Source organism: Typha latifolia, chromosome 15 (genome assembly GCF_019914945.1).
Source record: "Typha latifolia isolate L0001 chromosome 15, TyphaL0001v2, whole genome shotgun sequence".
In the NCBI taxonomy this organism is placed as follows: Eukaryota; Viridiplantae; Streptophyta; class Magnoliopsida; order Poales; family Typhaceae; genus Typha; species Typha latifolia.
In genome coordinates this window covers 8,275,779-8,302,413 of record NC_133100.1, presented here as the reverse complement: position 1 = coordinate 8,302,413, position 26,635 = coordinate 8,275,779, and the positions used below count along the sequence as shown (strand labels likewise).

The following is a 26,635-nucleotide window of genomic DNA, read 5'->3' as shown; positions in this document are numbered from 1 at the left end:
AATTTAATCAAGTATTTTAGGTCAAGTCAAATATATTAAGAACATTATGAAAAGATTCATGTTCTCTGCATCTTAAAATACGATAATCATTGATCAACAAAATGACAAACAAATAGAATCTAAGACTAGGAGTCGCCAGACAAATAATTGTCCGTAAATCCAATTTCAAATAACTAAAATAAGGTTTTTATTAATTTTGAGAGGATAGAGGAGAAATGATGGAGAGGGTTGAGAGCTCCTCTTAGGCTTTGATATTTTTGGCCAAACCAGTATCATCGTGCCATAGGCTAGGAAAACAGAAGGTATGGAAAAGAGGAAAACATGAAAGATCTTATAAATAGGAGTTACTAATTCATTAGCATAATCAATCATAAGTACAACAAAATCATGTCAACTTTTTCTTGTAAATATATAATCTGGCAACGTGCAGATATATGACGAATGAAGCAAAACCCAGCCCGGTAAGAAGCCAAAAAAAGTAATCGAGATGCGCCCGATTGAGATTGTTAGCAAACCAACCCTTCTCTCTTCCACCAGTGAGTCTATCGATGAGTGAGATGAGGAAACTACTAAGAAATCTCCCTAAACCAAAGATGCATAGGTATAGAGCAAGACCTAGGCTCCTTAGACAATCTGGTACCTGGTCATAGAAAAATTCCTGCAAACCAACTGTTGCAAAGGCATCAGATATTCCAAAAAGGACATTCTGCGGCGCCAACCACCATATGCTCATTGGAACAGGAACATTTGGCATATCAACCAACCCATAATCTCTAGCAACTTTTAGTCTCTTCATCTCGACTAGTGCTGCTACGATTGTGGAGACAACGGAGAGGAATATCCCAGTGCCAATTCTCTGCAGCATTGTTATACCAGAGGGTCTACCAGTAAACTTTCTAGCAACAGGGACAAGAAGGAAATCATAGATTGGGATGAAGGTAACCGTCGTGATGCCAATACAGGCTTGGAGAGCAGCAGCTGGTATTTGAAATCCAGAGCCAATATGCCTCTCCATAGTGCTGCCTTGCTTTGTGAACAAGGTTGGTGGCTGCGAAAATACAAGAGTATAAATCAAGCAAGTAGTCCAGATAGGGAACAATCTAGCTAATCCCTTCACTTCATCTTCACTCATTTTCTTAGATGGAAAAGAAACATGAGGCTCAATGCAACTAACTCCTGCTTTGTGATCAAGAGGCCTGCATATTCAACGAAAGAACAAATCACGACATTAATTAGGATCACACATTAACTACATTTTCTTTTTTGCAAATTAAGACCAGATATTTGTTGTCCTGTCATTTTAAAGGATTTGCTGATTACCAGAAAATAGGTTAAACCAGAATTGACCATTTACAAGAAAGTTTGTCAACCTTAGTTTCTGCCTTCATAACCAAATATAGGTCACTCTGTATTAAACACACCATGCATAACATCTCATAACCGGATAGTTGGTTAGGTGTGTCAACTCTTTTGTTTCCTTTTGTTTTCTTTTTAAATTGATTGCATGGCCAAATATTGTAACGAAAATAGAAACATTTTTAGCAAAACAATCAACTGTAATCCATATTAATCTAGTCTTACCCACATTGGTTGCTTTTATCCGGCAGCAGCATCTCTCTGGCGTCGTCAGTTTTAGAAGTAAAGCAAGCCCATTTCTTCCTTAAAACTTCACCAAACACCTCAGTGATCCTAACAAATGGACTTTCTGTTGCTACAATGTGGTAGCGATAAGTTCTAGTTCCAGAAAGAAATGCTACTAGTGCTAGTCCCATAGCAATGCATGGAATTCCAAAGCCAAGGGCCCATCCCATGTTGTCTTGGATGTAATTGAGAATCAGTTGAGCTGTAATAGTGCCAGTACATACTCCAAAGTACCACCAATTGAAGAATGAGCTCCTTGATGCGCTCTCCAAGGGATCAGTGTTATCAAATTGATCAGCTCCAAAAGCTTGGGTGCATGGTTTGTGCCCGCCATGTGCAAGTGCCACCAAGTAGAGTGACATAAAAAAGAAGATGACTTGGAAGGTAGAAGGCTGGGGGCATGACATGCTATCTCCATTTATAACTGTACAATCAGGTGGCTTAAGAGAAGGGAGAGTAGCTGAAAGAGTCAGCAAGCCTAAGCCCTGCATATCCATTAAATTCTGTCAGTATTTAATTGTAACAACCAGATAGAGCAGACAACACAAACAATACTTAGACTTGATTTCCATGTATTGGTTTGGCAGACTTCCAGAAATCACCTCCTGGAGAGATTTATAATAACATCCAAAATTTCAAAATCTTAAAATATGAAACCTTTTTCATCCCATCTACTAGTTTCGATTCACTATGTCTACCTACTCCCTGCCTAACAACATTGGGTACTAAGCATTTATTGTTGTTCCTGCATGTTTCATATGGGGCATCACAGGAATTTGCAGTAAAAGCAAAAGTAACTCAAATTTAGCCATTCTTCTTATGTTGTCATTGTTATCTAACACAAATATATCAGCAAGTTGAATGGAACAGCACAAATACCCTAAATTGCCCTAAATATTGATGCAAACATAATCTTCATATAAAATATATTAACTGCTTCAGGTTAGTTGCATCATAGAAGTACCTTCCATACCAAAGACATAAGTCATTTGTTCCTCTGGACCAAGTCTCAGCAAAAGCTGCAAAAATCTTTTAAATCTAGCAAAAAGATGACTTTTACTTCTCACTGGATCTGATCATTCTAATTTAAGAGAACCTCACATACTACAAGCATCAGCATCTTTATTGCATACTCTCTTACTTAATTTCCTTGTGAGTATTTTGCTTATGGAAGAAATTTATACTAAGTTCAGATGTTGCATTACTACTTGATCTTACTGTGCAAATAGACAACGCATCAGGAGAATCATCCTGACTTCTTCCTTCATCCCTATTTTTCAAATTGCATATTTAAGATCTTAAATGTCTACTATAACTTCTTGTTACTAATTAAAAGACAATGACGGTATATTCCCCAAACTTTTCCAAGTAATTATTACGTCATCTTCTTACAACCCATGAATTTAATGTTAGGATAAACTCCTCATCATTTTTCCTACCACTGATTAGAAACGGTTCTTTTATATCCTAATCTGAACTTGTTTACCAGATAATAAGCATAAATCTTCAAATTTAGATCAAATCGAGAGGAATAGAATAGGAGGAACGCACCGCAAAGGACACGATCGAAGAATAAAGCACCGTTCTATACCGACCAAGCCACGAATCGGCGACAAAAGCCCCGACAAGCGCTAAACTCGAGGCCGCTCCCGACCACGCGTTCTCGTTCGCCGCACCCGCCGCCGTCGACTCCCGCAACGGCCCCGTCAGGTAGCTGATCAGGTTCGAGGTGATCCCGTAGTACGCGAACCTCTCCGCCATCTCCACCCCTTCCATTTCCAGATCCAACGGTGTTGATCTCACATCACGCAGGTAACTAATGGCCGTGCTAAAGTGAAAGGGAGATCGAATGGTTAGGGTTTGTACCTATGATGAAGAAGGCCGAGGTCCACCCTCCGGCGGCGGATCGCGAGACCGGACGGCCACGGTAGTCGACGACGCCGTCCATCTCCGAGCTCCGTCGTCTTCCTCCACCCTCCTCGAATCAAAGGATCGACTCAACAATTGGGGTTTTCTTTCTTCCATACCTCCATTTATGTCTTCTTTCTTTAACCATTTTTCCTGGAAAATTTGATGCTTCCTGAAGTGAGCCGTAGTAGCTATCCGAGAAGACGACATTTCTCTTACGTCATTTTAATACCCTCAACCCTGCCTTATCAAAATATCGCAGTTCCCTCCCCCCACCACCACCACTCGTAAAGCGCCATCTCCAGGGATCGAATTGTAAAACAAATAAAAAGAGATGAGATATTTGGAACATAATATGCTAGGAGGAAGACGGTTACACGTTGCATTAAGTAGTCAACACTCATACACCAATACAACTCAATCTATATATAAATTTAATGGTTAAAATTAATTAAGTAATAAATAATCTAGATATTAGATAGCTTGGTTCACAATATAGCTAATTGTTTTTAATTTTATTTTGTGATATGATAATGTTATGACTTAATGAGTTTTATGATAGCTCTAATTTTTTGTCATCTGAGTATGAGCTAGGATTTCAGCTCTGACTTGTGTTCAAGTTTGATAAATTTAATTTCAATCCAAATACGAGCTCGTGTTCGGATCGTTACCACCCGTCTACCCGGTCACCTACTAGTCACGGTCATTTTGTTAACTATGAGGGTTTTTTGTGTAATTTTGCACTAGGAAGACTGGAAGAGGGGTTTAAGTCCAGAATGAATTGCAAGAAAATCCCACTTTACAATCACATTAGCAAGTATGGACCGAAAGCAATGCTGCCTGCTTGCAAACAAGGGATATTCTGCTGAAAACTTACTTGTAAATACCAATTTTTGAGGGGTATAGACGCAAATCCATCAACTTACTCATGCCAGGTCAAGATCAAGCCAATCTAAATAAAATAAAATATTAAATATAAATATGACTAGTTTATGAAACGAATATTACACATCATAAATGAGTTTATCAAATTATACATATTATTCGTATTTATATTAATTAATTATTCAGATTATAAACTAACTATTTCGGTCATAATCTAATTATCTATCATAAACGAATCTAATTTAAATAGATTAAATCAGTTAAAGATAACCTATTTGATAATCAAATTAAATAGGTCGTAACCCAGATTATATTAAACCTGAATTCACTAAAGCTTTCAGATTTGTGTCGGGCTAAAAAATTTCGCTCCTACTTCTTTGCTTCATGTAGGTAACTGCATCAGATTAACAAACAATAAGCATATTTCCTGATGCTACAAGGGCTGATACACTGTATTTCGACAAGCACTACAAAATATATACATTTTAAAATACACTTTAAAGATGGTTCAAGACGTATTCGGAAACAACAGTATAGAACTAATTAAACCCACTTGAACTCTTTCTTCTCTCCATACTATCTAAATAGTGTGTAAGAAAACAAAATAATAGTTTTATGATATACAACCAACTAAACAATGCTTCAGGACTTTTAAATACGACATTTATAAAATGCAAGCACTTAGATGCAATTCGCATCTCAACATACAAGGAACCAAAATAGCCTCATAAATTAGATGTAGCACGGTCCTAATAAATTTAAGAAACTTCGTGTGAAAGGCATATACAAAAAGAGATGTCTCAAATAATGTAAGTAATTCCCTGTACATCATCACTCAGTCACCAGAAGTCAAAAAGAATATTATTTCAAATATTTGAACTCAATTGAATACCAAGTATAGGATTTATATGATCCAAGAACACAACATAACACTAAAATGAACTCTTCATTGAAATTGACAGGCCAAAACATCCAAACTCGAGCTTTTATAATAAGCCATGGCCTCAAAGATCCTCATAATCACAAGCCAAATTTTACATAATCATGCAACTCAAAATTGATGGTTTAGGTGCATCGCATGGAAATGAACTATGCTTTCAGGCACACATATAAAACAGTAGACTTAAATTCGCACTAAAAGTTGGCAGCAACAAGTAAAAATAAAACCAGAAGGAAAATGCAGATGCAATTGGCATCTTTATCATTGGTAGGTCTTGAAGTGCAAAAAGCCAAATGTTAGACACAAAGCTACTCGACGACAAAAAAATTAGTACAACACCTTCATCTTTTTAAAGTAAATCCGCCAAATAATATCAACCATGATGATAACCTTGTACCTTTAGATTGGAATATATATCTGTACAGGAGCATATTCCGTTATTCTCTGTTGCCACACAAATGGCAATGCTAACATGCTGCAATCATAAACTTCTAACAGCATTGGCAACTTCAGCCTAGGAGATGCTGCAAATGAAAACTTCATTAACCTCTTCGCCAGCTGTAAAACATCATCTAAAGATCAAATGACCAAGAATCTTTGTATCAGCCATGGAGGAGCAATTGGAGCGTCGTTCATGTAAACAGAACAGATGACGGTTGTCGAAAACTAGAACTGCTTCCTTTAATGGATGACGCAACAGGTCTATCCTTTGGAACTGCAGTACCTACAACAATATCAGAGGAGCTTGATTGGTTGCTATCGTCATGTCCGGGCCTTGTCCAGATCTTAATGTGCCCCTCTCGGCAGATTGTAAGAACCGATTCACTAGTAAACAACACACCAGAAAGAGGTTCCACATGTACTCGATGTGCAACTACAGGAGATAGTTTAGGCACATCTCGCATGCTTGGAGCAGGCTGAAGAGTGCCTGGTGGACAGATATTGTCCCAGTGGGCAGAATGTCCTCCGCTGCTAAAAGTAGGAGATCCACCTGGAGGGTGACGGAGTGGTACAACGATTTCATCCATCACCAAATCCCACAAAAGCAGTTGTGTATCCTGCAGACATTCAATAGGAACATTTTATGCTAAAGAAAGAACATTAAATACATATAATTAATAAACAAAATAAATACATATAAAAAAACATGCAGTCACCTAAAGAATCGCATCAATTTGTCATATAGAAGTAAAAAAATATATAAAAAATATAAAAAATGAAGCACAATATATATACTGAATTTTTAATAGCCATAATATACTCCACTAACTACAAAAAAGGAACAGTTAATTTGCCCTGTTGAAAATAGAGGTGAAGTAATAATACTCCAACAAAATAGCACCATGGAACACAAAGTTCCAACCATATGCATCAAATCTAAGTTTCATATGTTAGCTTTTCTTCACTCCCAAGACATCAGCAGAGAGGTTTGGTCTTATTACAGTAGACAAGAAGCAAGAGGCCTCATACTTTTCAGTCCTTACAATCCAAACGACAACCACAAACTTATGATATCATAGTATTGTTTCATCTTTAATCTATCACAAGAAAATGTCAAAACTACAGTAATATTGTCTATTATCGCCTATCGTTGTGACAAAAGGTTCTTTTACCTGACCAACAGAACCAAAGCGATACATGACATTTTCTTCTGTTCCATCTGAATTTGGTGCTGACCAATACGAATCAAAAGCAACTCCACTAACCTGCCAATTAACTTGTTAGGATACATAAATGTATTACAACCTTGGTGGTACATTCTTATTGAACTTACCCACGAATTGTGTCCCTCGCCCCATGCTACTATCTTCCTGTCCTCCATGCTCCACACTTGTACTAGATCATCTTCACCACCAGTCAACAAATATTTTCCATCCAAACTAAAACAGTAAATATGACTTCCTGGTTAGATCTTTTTTTCTCCAATGAAGTAAACACTAAACACTGAGAAACATCAAATGGCTGCATATTGGCAGGACAGACAACAACCAAAAAAATTGCAACTAGTTCGCTCATAGAGAATAACAGGCAATGGAAAAACCTAAACAGATAGGAGTGATGACATGCAGGCTGAATATCGATGTGGATACACACACAATAAATAGGATTTGAGTGATTCTATGTGCATAAGCATACAAAAGCTTGGAATACTGACAAACAATAGTGTGATGGAGAGGTTGCTAAGCCAGCATGCAAAGGAGGTATATGCGTCAGGAATCAATATATGAATACAGAGAGGAAAATATGAGAAACAAAGGAAAAGACATAACAAGACCTCAGGAAAATCTTGTCCGTGTGGAACAGCATTTAATCAGAATGAATAGTAATTAAGGATCTATAATCAGTAAAGTACAGTTTCATGGTTACCATAGTATCTTGGTCAAACTTATGTCAAACCGTAATAGAAAATGTGAGCCATTCAGTATCACAACACAAGTAATGAAAACAGACAAGTTATCGCAAAAAATATATATCAGCAAAAACAGTAATAAGTAATAATTACATGAATAAATTGCATATTACCTCCAAGTGCAACATAACAGAGCGCCATAGTAGCTTTTCCCACCAAATATTAATTGCACTTTTGAGTAATCGAACACTCTCAAATAACCTGAAAGGTTTACTCCATTTAGCTTAAACTAACATACTTCTACAGTAATCATGAAGTTGAGGTATCAAAAGATAAAAGGATCACAGTTGAGCAAATACCATCTCGCCCAACAGTGGCCAAATAAGCTCCATCTGCTGAGAAAGATATGCTATTAATTGAACCTTGACAGATATGCCATCTAGCAATTGGATTGCACTGCAAAGAGATTGAAAACACTCACGATTAATAACAAAACAATGATATCAGAAATATTGATATGAATTTGAAGATGTTAACAAGAAGAACATTTCCAACTTGGAAGTTGTATATAATGATGACTTAGAAGATGTTAACAAGAAGCCTGATTCCAACAAGGAAGGTGAATAGTTATAATCCTATAATGATTTGCCAAGAAAGTTTTCTTAAACAAATAGAAGTAAGAACATCTAACCTACAATATTAACCAAGAATAAAAATCACAACGATAGTACTATTTATTAGCTTTTGCCAACGTTGATATAACAAGCACCCAAACATAAAGAAAAAAGACAAGATACAAAGTCAACGAAATCAGAATTCCATATGCCGCACTTATATTTAAATGAGCATCATGCATCTAACCTATAATATTAACCGAGAATATAGATCACAAAGGTAGTACAGTAGTACTGCTTATTAGCTTTTGCCAAAGTTGATATAACAAGCATCTCAACATAAAGAAAAAAGACAAGATACAAAGTCAATGAAACCACAACTCCATTTGCCGCACTTATGTTAAATGAGAATCATGCATCTTAAGACAGGATTACCATGTTAATCTGCTTGACTATTTCCTAACTAGGACTTCAAATCTTGGAATTCAAAAAGAACTTACCAAACCCAAAAATATACAGCTAAAGGTGCACTCTTCAATCCTTTTGTCTAATACGAACACAACTTTCCTTCTCATCTGAATAAAGTCTTCTCGTCTCACACATTTAAGCTTGATCCCTCCTCTTTATTTACTCGGTAAATTTTTACATGATACATTACCACCTAATGTGTATACAGATAAATCACTCTGGTCAACCATAAGAAGACACATAAAAGCATCTAGATCAACAATAGAATACCAGCATAAATTTGATTATCCATGTAATTCAAGCCGGTGCTGCAAGAAATGAGAAAATTCATTCACAAGCAAGTTGTAAATGCACCAAACACCACTAAACCATGTTAAGCTTGGTTTCAACAGTTTATCCATGAGTAATCCAATTCAGTAACCACATTGAGTTTTCTCTCAAAAAGAGTAAATGAATTTTCACATTACCCTGCTGGACCTTGCATGTGCAACAGTAAAATGAGTTTGATCCTTGATAACAGGAAAGGAACAATCAGCGGTTCCATCCTTGCCCTACATAACAAGAATGTAGGATCAATAAGTTTCTAGTGAAACCAAAAGGTAAGCCATTGAAATTATAGAAAATATTATGAGTAATAATGGCTCACCTTTTCATAGACATATAGGTTTCCATCAGCATGACCAACAACAAAAGTGCCATTACCTTCTGGCACCCATGCAAGACAAGTACATCGACTGCATAAAACAAAAATATAACCTGTGGTAATTAGCAAATTAACGTTGCAATACAAGATAAAATAGATGCTACATATATGTAAAGTTGTAAACCAAGCTGATCAGCAGAAACCCGAGGGTATTTCTCTTGAAGAGATGAAGACTACAAGAAAAGGAAATGCAGAAAAAGAGCACGAAACAAGGAAAAGAGAATCTGGTAACTTTGTGATTGCTATCTGCCAGCTCTTTAAACAAATCTGAAACAGTGTACCACAATTTGCTAACTTCATCGTCTAGTACCCTACACACGTGTACATGACAAAGTGTAACACAATTCTACTCTATATTATTGGCTCATTTTTTATCCTTTCCAAACTCCACGGCATCTGCACTAGAAACTGATAGTAGAACTTACTTCCAGTCATCAGATACTATTACTCCCTCAGAAAGGAATCAAGGGAAGAAAGGAAATGGAAGACAAGTCTTCTTATTAACTCAATTAGTGTTTGTTTACATTGTTTTAGAAACTCTACAAATTCTAGAAGTGAGAATTAAGTAATGAGATATGCCAATTTACTGCAGTTGCTTCTCATTTGTCTACTCTACTGTGAGGAAAAAAAAAATATGAAAAGAAATGTTGGTTCTAAATCAAATTTGTCAACGGGCATAAAGAGATACAGGACTTTCTAAACAAGTCTGTCTCCATAAAAACCATTAGATATAAAGAAAAGCATAGAAGACACCTGCAGAAAGAGAAAAGTAGGGGAATGAGGAAGATGAGTAAGCATCACGTCAAAATGATCTCCATTATAGGTTGTCAAGGTAGAACACTATAACAAACACCTCTGAGGCTTATGCGAACACCTAGACGACTATGCATGCCACTAGGCTTATGTATCAATAGCCTAACTTAAATTTCTCACATAATTTGCATGAGACCATAACTAAAGTTGTATAAAATTAAAACTGCTATACTGCCTTTCTAGTTTGGAAATTCAATCTTATCATCATCGTCTCAAGATCAAATATAAACTGTGAACAGTGCACCAAGAGAATCAACATAAATCACATGCCTGTTATTAATTGTGCCATCTTTGTTATAATGCTGAGCTGCAGCAAGCTTTCTGCCAGGATCTTGCAACTGTTGCCTCAATGACACCGAATACACTGTAACAAGATGATGAAAACAGTGGTAGGACAGAACAACTACCAATTTTTGTGAAACCTAAGCAAAATAAACAAATCTGATATATAGACTCACCATCTCCTGATTGCAGCCCAATGAGCAAATCGTGCCCATCTTTGGCTTCTGAATCAAAAGCATGGCATACTGGGTTCGAGTTGCTGAAGTGGATGGCTTTGATTGGATCCTGATGCAAAATTGTGATGTCAGTGATCAAGTCACAGCATATCAATTAGACAATGAACATAGAATAAGAAAACAGATAACAAAACCTTGTCTTGAGAATTGAGGTCACTGACAAAGAGGGTGTCCGCCGCATTAAAGATAAGGTATGTTCCCTTCCCATCGTAATTAGCCGTGGCCTGTGAACCGCTCAAACTAGTGGATGCCCCAATAGGCCCTCCAATCTTACTGCTCCCTGATACCCCGCGGCTCACCCCATTCCCCCCAACAAAGCTAAGCGCCCGGCTCCCATTCCCGGCTCCGAGAAGCCTTGCCGCTGCCGACCGCACTCCACTACTAGAGCTTGGGGTTGACGGCGTCGACGAGTTCTGATTCGCAGGCTTCTCCTTCAAATAAGCTACCGTCAACTGGTAAAAAGGAAATCAAAACTCGATAAAGATCCAAACTTTACCAAACAATTGACCACGACACTACGACAAATCACCAAACAACCCCAAAAAGCTAGCATCAAGAACGGCACCTGGGAGATGTATTTGCCATGAGAGTAATGGAGTGCGGCGGAAGGGTGGGTTTTCTCGTACTGCAGCTTGTATCTGCCCTCGGGGGTCTTGAAGTAGCTCTTGAGGCCGGGAGACTGGGAGTTGATGGCAGAGGAGGACGACGCCATGATCGGGGATCTAGGGTTTCCGAGATCGCGAGAAAGACCGTTGCACGATCATGCTACCCTCTACTTTCTCCTCTTCGAGGGCTCCAAAGATTGGAGAACAAGGAAATGGACACTACAAGTGTCAGGTTTAATCGAATGGCCTATAGATGGAGATCGAAGCCAAGGGTTTCTTAAAACTCGAAGAGAGGGAGAGAGAGGAGGAGGAGGAGAGAAGCAGAAGAAATCGGAGAAGAAGCGAGGAGAGAGAGAGAACAGCGAGGCTTCGTTCCAATTGGGGTAATAAATTTGGGTGCTTCGGAATTGGTTGGGCATTTTACCGGAGGAGAGATCTCGACCGTCCCAATCGTAGAATTCAGCGGTGGACGGTGGAGACTGATGGATTTTATTTGGTATGCTTCTGCCGTAAAATCTGGGCCGGTCGTTAGAGGTGATGGAGAGATGTAATCATCGTCCATGGATCTCGTAGTCAACTGCAGCGGTGGCCCCACCGGATCGGGCGGCTCATAATAACCGAGGTATATTCGCAGATTTTCCAAGTCGAAATCGGGCTAACGGGTTCAGAGAGAACCCCGTTAACCCTCTAATTCAATTTGGGTCAGTATATAAATGAAATCAAAACTTTCGCCTAAATTTCTATTTGTATCACTTTTTCCTCCCTTAATTTTTTTCATCTAAACTTAACGAAAAATATAAAAAGGGAAAATTATATTTTTGCCCCCATATGTTAAGCCTATATTTACTTCACTTCCCTATAATTTTATTTATATTATTTTACCCACTTATGGATATACTCAAACTAAAATAATTATTTTTTATTGTATTTATCAATCTATAAATTAAATTTGAAAATATTTATTAGAGATAAAATTGTAAATAATTAGATAATCTTTCCAATACATTTAAAATATACTGATGACTTTTATATATCAAAGATATAACAAAAATATGATAAAAATATACTTTATATTTTTATTATTTTTTTATTTTTTTAAATTCGATAGTTATTATTTTAGATATATTAAAAAAGTTTATCCGTTGACTTCTATATTAGTAAAATATAATGAGAAAGTAATTATTTCATTTTAAATATAACGATAAGGGGGTAAATTAATACAAATAAAATTATATAAGAATAAACTAAATTTAGTTATATCTAAAATGAGAAAAATATAGTTTCCTCAAATGTAAATTACTATAATACTCCTACGATATTAGTAATTTCGTTCAATTGTGATAGTTAAATAATAACTAATATTTGAGACTTGTAATCTTACATAAAAAGAGTTGCAAGTACATTTTATTAAAAATATGAGTAGATATTTCATATGGGTACTATGGTAATTTATCTTTTTTTTCTATAAAGTTTGGAAAAAAAGTTTATAATTTTATATTAGTCTAAACCGTTTGGATCAGAAGGAAAAAAAAAATTAATACAAAAAATGTCAACGCAGCTTTCTTCTTTTTCGTCTAAACAGAAGAAAATCTTTAAGTTTAGTCATTGTCTATGTATAAAGGTTGCATCTAGAAGCTGAGACTATTGAATTTGATGTCAAAAGCTAACAAGATTATTAGTTTGATACATGACATCTTATTAAGACCATTGGGGTCTATTTAGTTGTTAAGATAAATCTTTTCCATTTCATGAATTATAGAAAAACGCATCTTTTATTTATTTATTTTTATTTGAAAAGAGATAAAAAGTCAATCTAACACATTTTTGTTTCGCAAAAGGAGCGAATAATCATTTAAAAAATATATATAAAGGATTGTAGAATTGGAAGAATGTGATTAAAAAAATATATAATGTACATAATTAATATTTTAATAAGTATCCAACGATGTACTTTTGGATTGACCCAGAGGAGGTATTCCTAATTGTGCACCCTCTCTCTTCAAACTATATATAACATTTTAATTATGTTTTCCATTTTAATGGGCTTTAAAAATAATCGAGCTTGGCTCGAGAAGGCTAGATCTAGCTCGGCTCAAAAATAGGTTGAGCCGAGCTTGATCTTGTCGGCTCGATCAAGTTGGCTCTCGAATGTATATATATATTTATATATATTTACTTTTTAGTTGCTTATAGTTTTCTAACATAATTATTTTTGTTGCTTGTAATATATATTTTAGTAGCTTTTATTTTTCTAACACAATTATGTTTATTTGTTGTAATTTATATATTTTTATATTTTTATAGTTGAATTAAGTTTTATTTTAAGCTTGATTCATGCCTAAATTAATCTAAGCTTGCTCGGGCTGAAAAATAGCTTGAATTGATCATGCTTGAAAATACTATTTGAGTTCATTTAAGCTCGTTTAAGCTCGAGCTTAGCTAAAATTCAAAATAAGCTTAAAATTAGCTCAAATTGAGATTATTTAAATTTAAGCTTGATCACAAAGTCTGGCTTAAAATTAATTTCAATCCAAGCTTGATTAGCTCATTTACACCGGTAGCTATCATAGAACACTTTCATAAATTTCAAAAGATATTATTCATTTCTTAATTTATAATAAGAAGGTGTGATTTTGACACAGAAAACAAGCAATTTGCATGGAAAATATTCTTTTAATTATTATATTGACAATTTTAGGCCCCTCAATTTTGAATCACCATTTGGAAATCGTTTGCCCATTAAGTCACAATAAAATTAAAAAAGATTGCCGTGTCATAAATTTATACATAAATACTATGTTAAAAGTACGTTTTTGATTCTACCAATGTATGCATCCAAATCCAAATCTAGTATAAAAATGGCATATATTATCAATATAAATTATATGTAAAAAATACGGGAAATATATACTTTTATTTTTATTAAAATAAGCATCTAAATGTACACTTTCAATAAGAGTTAAATGTGTAAAATAATTTAAATTTAATATTCGGAACCAAAACTGCTAGGACCATAATTAGAATGGTTTTTTATAATAAAAATCGCATTAGAAAAGAAGAAGAAGAAGAAAAAAATATTTAAGTATTTTAGTAGAAAAACGTATTAATTTTGATGGGGTATTTTCCTTGCCATCTTATATGCTTAGACTGTGTTAACGTTCATTATTAAAATATTTAAGAAAATATAAAATTTACAAATATTAAAAAAAAATATAGTGGCCAATTACACTCTTGAACAGTAGCCTATTTTTGCATTAAATTTAATTTTAGTATTTTGACTCCAAAATAAATAAAAGAGTTCATGTGAAAAAAGATAAATAGTTCGATGGGTTTAAATGCAATCCATCACTAAATTGTAAATAAGTAAAGAGTAGGAGGTTAAATATAAATTTCCTATGTGGTCTTTTTGTAAATAAAAATTCGAATAGAACAGCGGGTAATATATACATATAATGTATATATGTATGTGTACGTATATATGTTTCTCTGCGCACTTGTGTCGCCCTCTCTCTAAGATCTCGCCTCCACTCCGAGAAGAAATGGGATTGCGCCGTTCCAAAGCCGCCTCCTTTATCCCTATTTATATCCCTTAATTATACCGCCTTCTTTGTCCAAATTTAGAGGTGATGCCTCGCCGCCGCCGCCGCCTCTTCTTCTCCGAGCTCTCCCGGATTCGCCGTCGTCCTCTCCTCCGCTGACATGGCCGCCTCCGCCGCCGGCTCGCAGCACCGCTGCGTCTTCGGTGAGGTTTCTCTTTTCTCGATAAATTTATCAAGAAAGATCGTTCTTTTGTTTGTTTGTTTGTTTCTGCCTTCGTGTCCTCTCTTGGAGTTGGGGTTGTGGAATTTGAGGTGTTTCGATCTGGATTCGTCGCAGTTGGGAACATACCGTATGATGCGACGGAGGAGCAGCTGGTTCAGATTTGTGAGGAAGTAGGCCCCGTGGTGTCGTTCAGGTTAGGAATCGAAACCCTAGAATTTGGCGCTAGTTTGGCTGGATTTCGTTCTTTAGAATCTTTGTTCTATATCAAGATTTTCGCTGATTCCGACGTAATTCAGGAAAGAACGATTTTTTATCAAATAATTTGTTATTTGTAGCTATCTAATGTGTTTGATTGTAAGATCACAGCCTTAAATCTAATATCTTTGTTCGCTTTGCAAGAAGGTGACCTCTTGATAAAAAGTCAGAAAACTGGAGTGGATGAAGAAATTTCCTTTAACATGTCATAGTATTTTTGACATTACTTTAGTTCATACTGTCACTTGATTGAGTAATTTCATGCAGGTTGGTACTTGATAGAGAAACTGGGAAGCCCAAGGGATATGGTTTTTGCGAGTACAAAGATGAAGAAACTGCTCTAAGTGCTCGGCGGAATCTCCAGGGCTATGAGATAAATGGTCGCCAATTACGAGTGGATTTTGCTGAAAATGACAAGAATGCTGATAGGAACAGAGAGCAGGTTGTAGAACTATTTCAACTTGCTGCTACAGTTGTAACTAAATGCTTTCCACATCTGTATGATGTTGTTTGTTTATGGAAGATAATATATACATCTTTCTTCCCAGATTGCTCTTGTTTTTCTGTTTATCTAGGCATAGATGCATTTGTTTGTATGGGTAATATATGAATGCATTAGATATACATACACAGGCAAATTCCATCTTTTTGCAAAGTAAGAATATACTTCATTGTCTCTGCTTGATGTTAGGAGTATCGTCAAATCCCAGAACAGAAACTACTGATATAGAGCACACATGCTTGGAAGTTGGCATTGGAACAGATTGGCTGAATAACCTCCACTCTTTTATTTTTTACGTATATGAGCTGTTTTCCGAAATTTCAGGGACAAAATATTCCAGTTGGTTTAATCTTGAACAAGCAACTAACTTTATGTTTAAATTCAGTGGACATAAATGTTGTTCATTTGAGGCTATGCACATTGATTTAATCTTCAGTGGAGTAATCATTTGCATCTCTGAATTCATAATCTATGTTGCAGGGTCGTGGTGGACCAGGGATGGCATCAAATATTGGTTGGTCTTTCGCGTTGACACAGTTTATGCTTCTGCTGCTTTTGCTATTCCTGAAAGTTGTATTCACTGTTTTCTTTGGTACATTTCTTAATGGAACATCGCAGGTGTTCAGAAACAATTAGGAGGGCCTTCTATTTTAGGAGACTTGACTCTCCATCAACCAATGGGTCTTCCATTGGCTGCAAATGCTGCAACTTACATGGCTGGAACTCTCGGAGGACCTCAGATTGCAAACAACCAAAATGGTTTACCAATTCAGCCTGGAACACAGAATGATCCCCTCACTCATTATTTGGCTAGAATGTCTAGGCAACAGTTACATGAGATTTTGTCTGAGCTGAAGGTTCTATCCGTTAACTAAGCTCTTTCAACCTTTTGAGATGAATATCCCTAGTAGAATTTTAATCTTATGTTGCAATCTCCTTTTGATTACAGTCCCTGGCTACTCAAAACAAGGCATTGGCTAGACAACTATTGCAAGGGAGTCCCCAATTACCAAAGGCTCTATTTCAGGTTAATTTTTATTTTATAGTCCAGCATACGTAACTTAAAATAACTATTTTGCGTTTATTTTATGCTAGTGTGTGAAGTGCTCTCATAGACTTCAGTATTATGTCAAAGAGAATTATTGTGCCAAAAAAGTACGGTCCTTGCTTGCTATTTAAGTATAAATACTTTTCTCTGGAGATCTTTTGTGCTATAGACCAGATTAATGTTCTTCTCATGGTATAATGGATAAATATCAAACATTTTAATTACTCATTTAAGTAAGCAGTCTTTCAGGTTAAAGGCACGTTCCCTTAGCCATCCTACAATAATTGCCTTTTGTAGTATGCTGACCTTTTTCCCTTCCCCATTTTGTACGTTGGTGCTGATTGGTGTTTCATTGATTGCATCTTTATAATCTAAATGCTCTAGATATTCAACAGATTGTCTGTTTATGTTGCAGGCACAGATAATGCTTGGTATGGTAACACCACAAATGGTCCGTCTCGCTGAATTTGAAAATCAAGTTATATACCACATCACCAATTTCTTTCTCACAAAATGCTTTCTGTTGTCTTGGTTGCAGATGCAGATGGCAAGACCCCAGCAATCATCGAGCTTATTTCCACATCCTTCATCTAATATTGCTCAGTCTCTTCCACAGTCAGAGGCACTCATGGCAATGTTGTCTAAACCACTTGAAAGTCAGGTGGCAAACATATCTCGACAGGCTATGCTGCCCCTTCCGCATGTTCGCGAGTACCAGCAACCACCACCAACTCATGACCAAGTCTTGCCACATGGGACGATACCAAGCAAATCTGGAGTGGTCACACTACCACCAGCCCAATCTCAGTCTCTTGGAGTCCTCTCTGTTCAGCCCCCTCTGCAGCAACACCCTAGACCATCTGAAGCTGCAACATTAGCATATCAACCTCAGGTAGCCCTGGCAAATACGAGCTTTCAGCGACAACTTCTGTCTAATCAAACCAGGGGAGCAGGCCCTATGGTGAATCCAAGTCATCCTCCAAAATTAAGGAAACTGGAAGATGGAACTGCTGCTCGGGAAATGATGAATAGCAGTGCTTCTTCCATTTATTCTGTTTCAGCTCATGCAACTAGCATCGGTGCAGTAGTTTCCGGGAGCCAGATTGCAATTGCTGAAGCAACACAACAATCTGAGAAACAGACACATGAGGTAATTTATTCCTAGATATAAAAATATGAACAAACTTAGAGAGGACTGTCAACATTTGCTTGGTTATCTTTGTTCTATAAGCAATGTATCATATGGTTAATTCTATGGAGTAAGATAAAACATTTCTTTGTTTTGGCACAGCTCTCCCCTGAGATGCAGACGGCTCTTTTACAGCAAGTCCTGAATCTGACACCTGAGCAATTGAGCTCATTGCCTGTAGAACAACAAGAGCAGGTGCGACAGCTCCAGCAGATGCTATCAACAAGAAGATAGCACATCCGAAGAGATTCTTCGTTGCCCTCATGTGAAAGGTGGATGGGACACATTGGTGAACGGAAAACCGGAGAAATCAGCATTCAGCAACATTTTTGTTTGTCGCCTTGCCACAATTGTTCTATCCATGCATTCTTTCGATGTATAAACATGATGGGAGAAACATAAAATCCATCATCGCCTGAATGCAAGGTTTCCTTGCTTCTATGTAACATTAGATTAAAATTTATAAATTTAAGGGAAAAGAAATGTTATCTTTGTTTCACCACTTGTACCCTTGCTTGAGTGCCTTTTCATGTTTATTACTTTGGAAGCAATGCCAATATCACATGGCAGATGTAGACTATGACTTTGTGGCTTTCTTTCACAATTTGCTGCCTCATTTTATTCGCAACAAAATCTCTATTAAGATGAATATATTAGTGTGTGTGTGTGTGTGTGTGTGTGAGAGAGAGAGAGAGAGAGAGAGAGAGAGAGAGAGAGAGAGAGTTTTGGTTGTTGATACTAATAGGTTTTAAACCAATTCTACCTTATTTGGATTATGGAACCAGACGGTAATGCAACAAATGCACGCAAAGTAATTGCAAACGCTTTGGATGATCCCGAACAAGTGCATGCAGGTCTAACTATGCATTTGATCTTAATAGAAATTTTCTTTTCTTCTAAATTAGCATTTTCCATACTAGTTTAGAGGGGGCCATGTCCCACTTGTGATTAAAATATTCTCTTTTTTTAAAATTAAAATAGAATTTATTGCTACTAAAATGCTTATGATTTCTCGTACAACCTCAGCAATGCTCTGCGAGTAAACATATGTCAAGAATACACAGAAGCTATCACTTTATCTACCTGAATTTTAAGCAAATTGATAAGTGCAACACAAAGTATGCAAAAGGGCCACCAAATAAATATTGAGGTATGTAACCAACGTCAAAAGAATGATCACGTGAAGACATACGAATAATATACTTGTTCTAAACCAAAAAAACAAAAAACAAAAACAAAAAAACAAAAAAAAAAAGGAAAAATCAAAAGTTGGCCGAAGAATTTCTAGTGTTATATGCTTGCATTTGTGCAACATCCTTTAACCATAACATATGACCCTTCAAATCCAGGATGGGAACAAATCTGTGAAGTATGGCCTCTAGTTTGATACTTATTGGACAAGCAACACTCAGTCTTCCTTATCTCCTGGTAGATAACCTTCCATTTCGCTCTCGATCTCAGCAACTGGCCTGTTTGTGACTTCAGGCTCAATATTATTTTGCCCTGTCTGGGGATTGTCTGCACTTTTACTGGTCAAATATACAAGAAGCACGAAAACAGCAACCATGAAGACAATAAGGTAGACCGTGTTGATGGTCATTTGTGACTTGATGAATCCACCCAGGGAAGGTTCAATAAGTTTTTTACTTATAGTTCTTCCTTCTCTGTATCCTTCAAGAAAACGACTTACCTGAGATCCTTGATCCTCCTCCTCAAGGCTTTCCAAACCAACAACCTTCAATCAAAAGCATGCTGAGTCAGATAAAATGTGATAAACCTTTGGCCGCTTAATTATTGGGTCTCACTTGAGCAAGAAACAAAAATCTTATCTATCTACATTTGTTTTTCCCTTTTTACTTATCTTTCTTGGTCTCCCATATCAAATTTATCTGTTGTAACCTTCTGAAAGAACATGCTTTTTGGTAGAAAGATAAATTGAAAGACAATGATACATAGCTTTGTTCCAATTAACAATGTATTGTACATCCTACTGCATATATTTAAAAAATTAAGTGAGAATTTTTTAACTACTTCTGTTAAACCTATACATTGGAAATAACTTAGTATCCTCACAAATTGTTGCCAGAAGCAGAAAAAATAAATTCAGAAAGGTAAGAAACTACAAGATACAAGAACTGTATGGAAGTTATAGATTCAGAGGAAGTAATAGCAATGCATTATGCATGGTTGCTTTATCTCAAAACAATGAATATGCTAAAATGCAGTGAGACTTGAGAATATGAGATATAACTTTGTTAGGTAATGTCCTTGACTTACTAGGTGATATTCTTCATTTCTATCCCAGACAAGCATTTTTGGCAGCATTGAACTCTTGGTAATATCAAATGTATCCGCAAACTCTTCCCACTGCTTGACTCCAACATATCCAAAAACAAAATCACGATTTGCAGCTGCAGCAGACCTCAAAATTTTAACCAATTTCAATGTTTTCTCATCTAACTCATCCTCCACAATAGTCACGATGATTTTCCGTCCATCATCATTCAACAACTTCAGTGTTTCAAAAGTAATAGGCACTGTGAGAGGCAACTGATTTTGCCTTATAAAGTCCCCCAAGTATTCTCCTGTTTATCACATGCGAGCCTAAGCACAGTTTCTTTTACATAAAATAACTTCATGACAAAAAATATCAAAGGAATTTGTGCAATAGTTGATTTAATTAACACCACATAGAGTAAGCTAAATTATTTAATGCTCCAACCCTTGGTTTGGAATAGGAGATTTGATCGCCTACAACCAGCTTTCCATGTGGTTGGCCCGGTGAGGAGTAATTTCGGTTGTTTGGTATGATAGTGGGTTTGGATAGATGGTGGAGAAGAGGTATGCATGGAGTAGGAGCTCATAGAATAAAATGTATGGCAGTCAGAATTCAAAAATGCAAGGAAACATACAATAAATGCAACGGAGAGATTGAAACTTGATAGCCTTTTCAGCGTGCATGAGAAATTCTTAAGGAGAAGAATTTCAAAACATGATTTCTAGCTAGGAATCTTTATGTTTGGAAATAAAAAGCCTTTAGGAGCAACCATGCCAATGAAGTTAAGTGAATTTATGCACCATGCACCTTGTTTTGTTTCTCTATTGATGTGCAATTATTTTACTTCAATAGGCTATAAACTTGTCTAACTCATAGAAATAAACAGTCACACAATTCATTAATGTGTTGGCTTATGTCAAGCTGACCAACTCCTCCTCCTCGTCAGAGTATATATATGTATATATCTAATTTACCTTCAAAAGGGCCATAAAACACACTTTGCTCCTTGTATTTTGGATGAAGGGAGACTAGTGCCGGGACTTTATCAAAATCATATACAACCATAATTTCCTCTGAGAAATCTTTTGCTACAGAAAACCATGCCTTTTTCTTGAATTTGCTGGCCAACTCTGCAATCACAGATTCATTCAACCCGAAGCCTATAAATACAGGAAAACTTGTGCCAGCTGATTCAACAAAGCTACGGATTGCAGAATCCGACTCAAGGAGAGAAACATCAGGTGAAACGAACTTTTTAAGAAAGCGGACGAGCAAATCAGCTTTTCTTGGACCAGTGTACTCGACAGGGATACCGTGCATAAAGAACTTCAGTGTAGGAAACCCGCTGCATTAACAGGTATACAGAAAAAAGAGAGTCAAATTACCTGCATGTGTATTAATTACTGATATGTTATGTGGTAACTGGTAAGTTGTTTAAGCGTAACATTTGCTCACTTCAAGCAATATTAATTTCTCATACGCCAAAGGGCTATATTTCCAGATACAGAGACATACCAACAGACGTTGGCTAAATTGGTTCTGCCAACTTTAAAATGCATAACATTAATCATAAGAGGAATTCCCATCCTAATGAAATGCCAAAAAGGCATGAAACCACATACTCTATTTCATATTTGGAAGCAAGTTTTCTATACTTGTCAGCATTTATCTTCGCAATTGCAATAGGTTCATTCAGCTTGGCCAACACTGGAGCAGCTGCATCTAACTGCAAAAAAATAAATCCAATATGTTTGTTTTATATCAATATATATAAAAGCCATGTAAACATGCTAATATTTCATCAAGAGATGTCTTGGTGAAGTGAAGAAATCCAAAATTAAAGATAAACTAACTATTAATTGAAAGAGCTTGTAGAATAACAGCAAGCTACATAGAAATATATTTTCTCTGCGAAAAGAACACATGTATCCAGGATCATTATAACTTCAATCGGCATTGAGTGAAAAGTTTTTACATGAACAGTGTATAAATATGTTTCCACCATAAAGTACTTAACATTTCTACCGCTAAATAGCATGTCATAGATTCCAGTACCAGAGTAGGTATTAGCCTATCCATAATACAAATTAGAGTCCAGTAGTCTAGTTCTTCTCTTTCATCTGACCAGTTTGCTGAGTGTGAAATAAGAGGCTATGAAGAACTTTTCTTGAGCGAATACATTTCTATGGAAAAATAGAACATCTTCTAGTAGTGTATCGTAATTATTTTAATAAAACCTTATGGTTCTTCACAGATCCTTTCATGCATTATGTCATTTTGCTGAGTTCCTTTGACATGGTTCTGTCGACGCGCCCTAGTACCATCTGTATTGCTCCATAACTGTGTGTATCAACATAAGTTGGCCTTTGGCGCTTGCAACTTTTACGAGCAAATAATATTGGACTTCCCACTTTAGCAACTATCAAATCAAGGACTTCGAAATAAATTCTGAATATTCTTTGTAAAGCAAACAATATCGCAGGAAGTCAGCATCATATTTTGAACATAAATCCAACATGTATTTTGCTTGGTTTTAGAAGAAATAAATTCCCCAGAAATTTGTTTTGAAATCTCACGAATTCAAGAATTAACCCGGTTGATCCATCACGTGCACGAGATTTTACATGTGGGAGTTCCTATATTTCCGTAGACATTGTGTCGAGACCTCTTACTAACAGACAAAATACAAATTAGACAAAGTACAAATTTCTCGATGTATGTCTCAAGAATGCCAAGGATGACCATATCAAGCAGAACACTTCGATTTTTTTTCCATTTTTGAAGTCCAATTCCTACCCAAGTATGCCTAATTTTCACTCTTCCATCCCTCGACATTACGTACAACATTAAGATGAAAATTGACGTTGACTACCAAACAAGAATTTTTTTCTCAGATAATATCATAACCATCTCTTACGTCGAACTTTAATATCATATAGATCAAGATCACATCACGAGCAGGGGAAAGAATAAAACTAAACGTTTCCCGACCTCTAGAATCTCAGATCAGCCAAAATCCAACAAAGAAATCACGAGAAACAGAGGGGCTTATGGTTAGTGACCTCAGGGGAGAGGCGCTTGCAATGGCCGCACCAGGGAGCGTAGAAATCGACGAGGACGAAGTTGAAGGCGGCGATGGCGGCGTCGAAGTTGGACTCGTCGAGCTCGACGACGCTGCCATCTCTGGGGAATTCATCTGAGACGATGGTCCCGATGAAGAGAGACCAAACTACAGCGGAGATCCAAAGAAGCGACGACGCGGAGAAAGGCTTCGCATGGCGGGATGAGATCAACATCTCTTCTTCTTTATCGCTACTTTCGGCGAGTTCCATGAAGGAATTTATGTATAAAAGAGCGAGTTTTGGGCGTGGCCGACGACTTGCTACTTCTTAGGTTTTTTTGCAAATAACAACCTAATTCTAATCTATTACGGAAAACCACTTACCTTTTACATATTTACAAATCAACTCCCAGTTTTGTAGACAAATTTTCAGGCTAATGTTTTGACCATATTCTATGTTTGTTTTACTAGATGGTCTTCTTCTCTGGGTCTCTCGCATCTCCTTGCAAGTTGGTCTTCTTCTCTGGGTCTCTCGCATCTCCTTGCAAGTTGCAAATATATCTATAAAAGGAGCCGATTTGCAAATATGTAAAACAGAGGAGGTTTCTTGTAATGTCTAAAACGTGGGTAGTTATTTGCAAAATGCTCTGTATTAGGTGCAAATCTGAAGTCAGCGAATAAAGACAGAAATAACTGGATAAATGATACAGATAAATACAATGAGAAACCAATACATGATGATATGACTACCTTCATATTTGACCCATCTGGTGATACTTTGTGAAAATAATATGTTCTCTCTGGACATTGCATTAAATGAATCATAACATCAAAAAGATGTGCCTCATCCTAAAAGAAAATTCGAGCTCCAGCAGTTGGGCAAGCAAGCTTTCACTCACAACCAAGAACTAGCAATATCTTGATAGAACAAAGAAATCTTTTATCAAAAACCAAATTTCAAATTTGACCAACGCGGAGAACAAGCAATATCCAGGTAGAAGGCAAACTACCAACTTCAGTTTCTCTTTAGTGTCAGAGGTGTTATTAGACTAAAACACTGATGGCAATCAATTTGCAGAAGGAACATACAAAGGGTCTTATTTCTTTTCCAGCATGTGAATATATCATCCAGAGGCAGTCTTCTTCTGTTGGAATATGACAGCATAGACAGGGACGGCCACACCAATACTGACGGCTGAGAGCACTCCGAGAGTCATCTTGAGTTTCTGATGCTTCATTCGGTCGAGGTTGTACATGTGCTTGGCGTGAAGGTAATATGGCTCGTCGTGGCCATGTGCACCCATTCTCTTCACCCCAGTGGCATGCAGCCCACGGGAAACTGGTACATTCACAAGTAATTTAGAAAAGAAAACTATACTGATAAGTTATCCAAAGGGCAACAATTGCAATAAATTATCTGAAGGCACTTTCAGGTGATGAGCCAAGAGGCACACAGCATAATTACTTTAGAGTATCTACTGGAAAATATATGGAGTTACCATACAATCCATTTGAGATGTATATGTCGTCAAACATTTCAGTCGCACACAGAGTTGACAAAACTTTTAGGATGTATATGCTTACAATTGTGACCAATGACGATCAGGATATGCCATTAGAAGCGGCTCTTTCCATTAGAAGAAATACACGGCATCAGAAAAAGCATTTGACAATGCATATTTGCGACTGCCAAATGGTAAATAACCTCATATAGCAAATGATTGCAAAATATGATTGAGATTTGAGATCACTTCTTCCTCTTCAAAGCTTGATCTTTCACAGGACCACATAAAAAACTAAAGTTACTGAAACTTATGAAAGGAGAACCATCAAAAGAGCAGAAGCAAAGTCTGATAATACAATTATTTTCACACATTAAACTGAAATCAAGATTACATGAACATTTCAAGGTGAAATTTCTACAACAGCAAATGAAATAGCTAAGGATACAACATAATACACAATCAAAATGATAGAACGAACAACAAACTTCTTGCCAAGTTTATCATCTAAACCAAAAACACCAAACATGTCATCTCTCTTCTCATACTACCAGGTCCAAAATTACCTATAAATTTCAAAAGAAGCTGTGTGCTATCAAAGCGTTGCCATTTCACAGTGCCAAGTAATCAAATATTGCTTGATTAAAACACCAATGCAACGTGTACCTTATGGAGCTACTTAGATCCATCTTACGATTTACTAAACCATACAACCAATGATTCAGAAAGAAAGAATCTAGGAATACATAAAGATAAAAATAAACCCCAAGCGGAAACCTAACTTCAGATCCATATATGATCTAACAGATTGGACTGGGAAAGAAGAAGGGTTCAATTGGAACCGATAAGGGAAAAGGGAAGAGAGCCTGCCTGATTTGGAGAGGGCGGCGTCGGAGGAGGTCAAAAGCTTGATGCCGGATCGGAAACCGCGATTCAACGCCAACGCCATCGCCGTCGCTCGAAGGTGGAATAAAGTTCGAAGCCCTAGTGTACACGGAACGGAGGAGGAGCCGACGACTCGTGGGATAGATCAAGAGAAAAAAGAGAGAAAAATTAATTAAAAAAAAAAGAATTTGACATAATTGCCATCCAAAACTTATTAAAATATCATAATTACCTTTACATCTTCCAAATCTCATAATTATCACTGAAAACTTTACCTTAGTTAAAACTTTGAATAAGTTCCATACTAGTTCTGCTATACTTATTCTTTAAACTTAAATAACAGAGCTTATACCGGTATAAATTATTATTATGTTTAATTAAACTATTATATTGACGTGATATAAAAATATTTAAAAAAAAATAGCTAAAATATTTTGATAAGAAAAAGAATGAATTGAAATAATAGTTAACTAAAGTGTTTTTTTGTTAAATGTAAAATAATAATTGATGAATATAAAATTATAGATTAAATATGAGAATATTAATTTCCCACTTAGTTTTAATCACTGAATGCATTATCTGGCAACAACACAGTGTCACGGATCGAGAGATATACAAATTATTTCTCTTATGGATAAATTACGGTAGTTTGCGTCATCTACATTAAAAAGTGGCTTATTGCGATTTACTTACTATGAGATAATTAAT

The 26,635-nt window shown here is 36.4% G+C and overlaps 5 protein-coding genes across 7 annotated transcripts; 1 reads left to right on the top strand and 4 right to left on the bottom strand.

Moving 5' to 3' along the window:
- Positions 1 to 305: 305 nt before the first annotated feature.
- On the bottom strand, positions 306 to 3,746 carry LOC140802226 (protein NRT1/ PTR FAMILY 5.10-like). 2 transcript variants are annotated; one of them, XM_073157671.1, is made up of 5 exons: positions 3,508 to 3,746; positions 3,193 to 3,410; positions 1,582 to 2,126; positions 944 to 1,196; positions 306 to 856 (listed from the first exon to the last, which is right to left on the bottom strand). In XM_073157671.1, the coding sequence occupies exons 1-5, from the start codon at positions 3,587 to 3,589 to the stop codon at positions 386 to 388; spliced, it is 1,569 nt and encodes a 522-aa protein (XP_073013772.1). In that variant the 5' UTR covers positions 3,590 to 3,746; the 3' UTR covers positions 306 to 385. The 2 variants fall into 2 exon arrangements, with proteins under 2 accessions (XP_073013772.1, XP_073013770.1); XM_073157669.1 differs by having other exon boundaries at positions 306 to 1,196.
- A 1,796-nt stretch (positions 3,747 to 5,542) lies between these two features.
- LOC140801722 (uncharacterized) lies at positions 5,543 to 11,839 on the bottom strand. The gene is made up of 11 exons (XM_073156971.1): positions 11,406 to 11,839; positions 10,975 to 11,292; positions 10,781 to 10,889; positions 10,593 to 10,686; positions 9,453 to 9,540; positions 9,274 to 9,357; positions 8,084 to 8,180; positions 7,898 to 7,985; positions 7,149 to 7,254; positions 6,988 to 7,080; positions 5,543 to 6,432 (listed from the first exon to the last, which is right to left on the bottom strand). The coding sequence occupies exons 1-11, from the start codon at positions 11,550 to 11,552 to the stop codon at positions 6,007 to 6,009; spliced, it is 1,650 nt and encodes a 549-aa protein (XP_073013072.1). The 5' UTR covers positions 11,553 to 11,839; the 3' UTR covers positions 5,543 to 6,006.
- A 3,074-nt stretch (positions 11,840 to 14,913) lies between these two features.
- Positions 14,914 to 18,700, top strand: LOC140801723 (cleavage stimulating factor 64). Its single transcript, XM_073156972.1, has 9 exons — positions 14,914 to 15,187; positions 15,322 to 15,400; positions 15,730 to 15,904; positions 16,445 to 16,478; positions 16,583 to 16,821; positions 16,914 to 16,991; positions 17,428 to 17,463; positions 17,551 to 18,162; positions 18,304 to 18,700. The coding sequence occupies exons 1-9, from the start codon at positions 15,145 to 15,147 to the stop codon at positions 18,433 to 18,435; spliced, it is 1,428 nt and encodes a 475-aa protein (XP_073013073.1). The 5' UTR covers positions 14,914 to 15,144; the 3' UTR covers positions 18,436 to 18,700.
- A 622-nt stretch (positions 18,701 to 19,322) lies between these two features.
- LOC140801750 (protein disulfide isomerase-like 5-2) lies at positions 19,323 to 24,403 on the bottom strand. 2 transcript variants are annotated; one of them, XM_073157022.1, is made up of 5 exons: positions 24,291 to 24,403; positions 22,102 to 22,205; positions 21,454 to 21,824; positions 20,479 to 20,786; positions 19,323 to 19,936 (listed from the first exon to the last, which is right to left on the bottom strand). In XM_073157022.1, the coding sequence occupies exons 1-5, from the start codon at positions 24,363 to 24,365 to the stop codon at positions 19,610 to 19,612; spliced, it is 1,185 nt and encodes a 394-aa protein (XP_073013123.1). In that variant the 5' UTR covers positions 24,366 to 24,403; the 3' UTR covers positions 19,323 to 19,609. The 2 variants fall into 2 exon arrangements, with proteins under 2 accessions (XP_073013123.1, XP_073013122.1); XM_073157021.1 differs by lacking the exon at positions 24,291 to 24,403 and adding an exon at positions 23,542 to 23,863.
- Positions 24,404 to 24,478: 75 nt separating this feature from the next.
- LOC140801752 (uncharacterized) lies at positions 24,479 to 26,074 on the bottom strand. Its single transcript, XM_073157024.1, has 2 exons — positions 25,913 to 26,074; positions 24,479 to 24,879 (listed from the first exon to the last, which is right to left on the bottom strand). Exons 1-2 carry the CDS (start codon positions 25,989 to 25,991, stop codon positions 24,665 to 24,667), a joined length of 294 nt encoding a protein of 97 aa, XP_073013125.1. The 5' UTR covers positions 25,992 to 26,074; the 3' UTR covers positions 24,479 to 24,664.
- Positions 26,075 to 26,635: the final 561 nt, after the last annotated feature.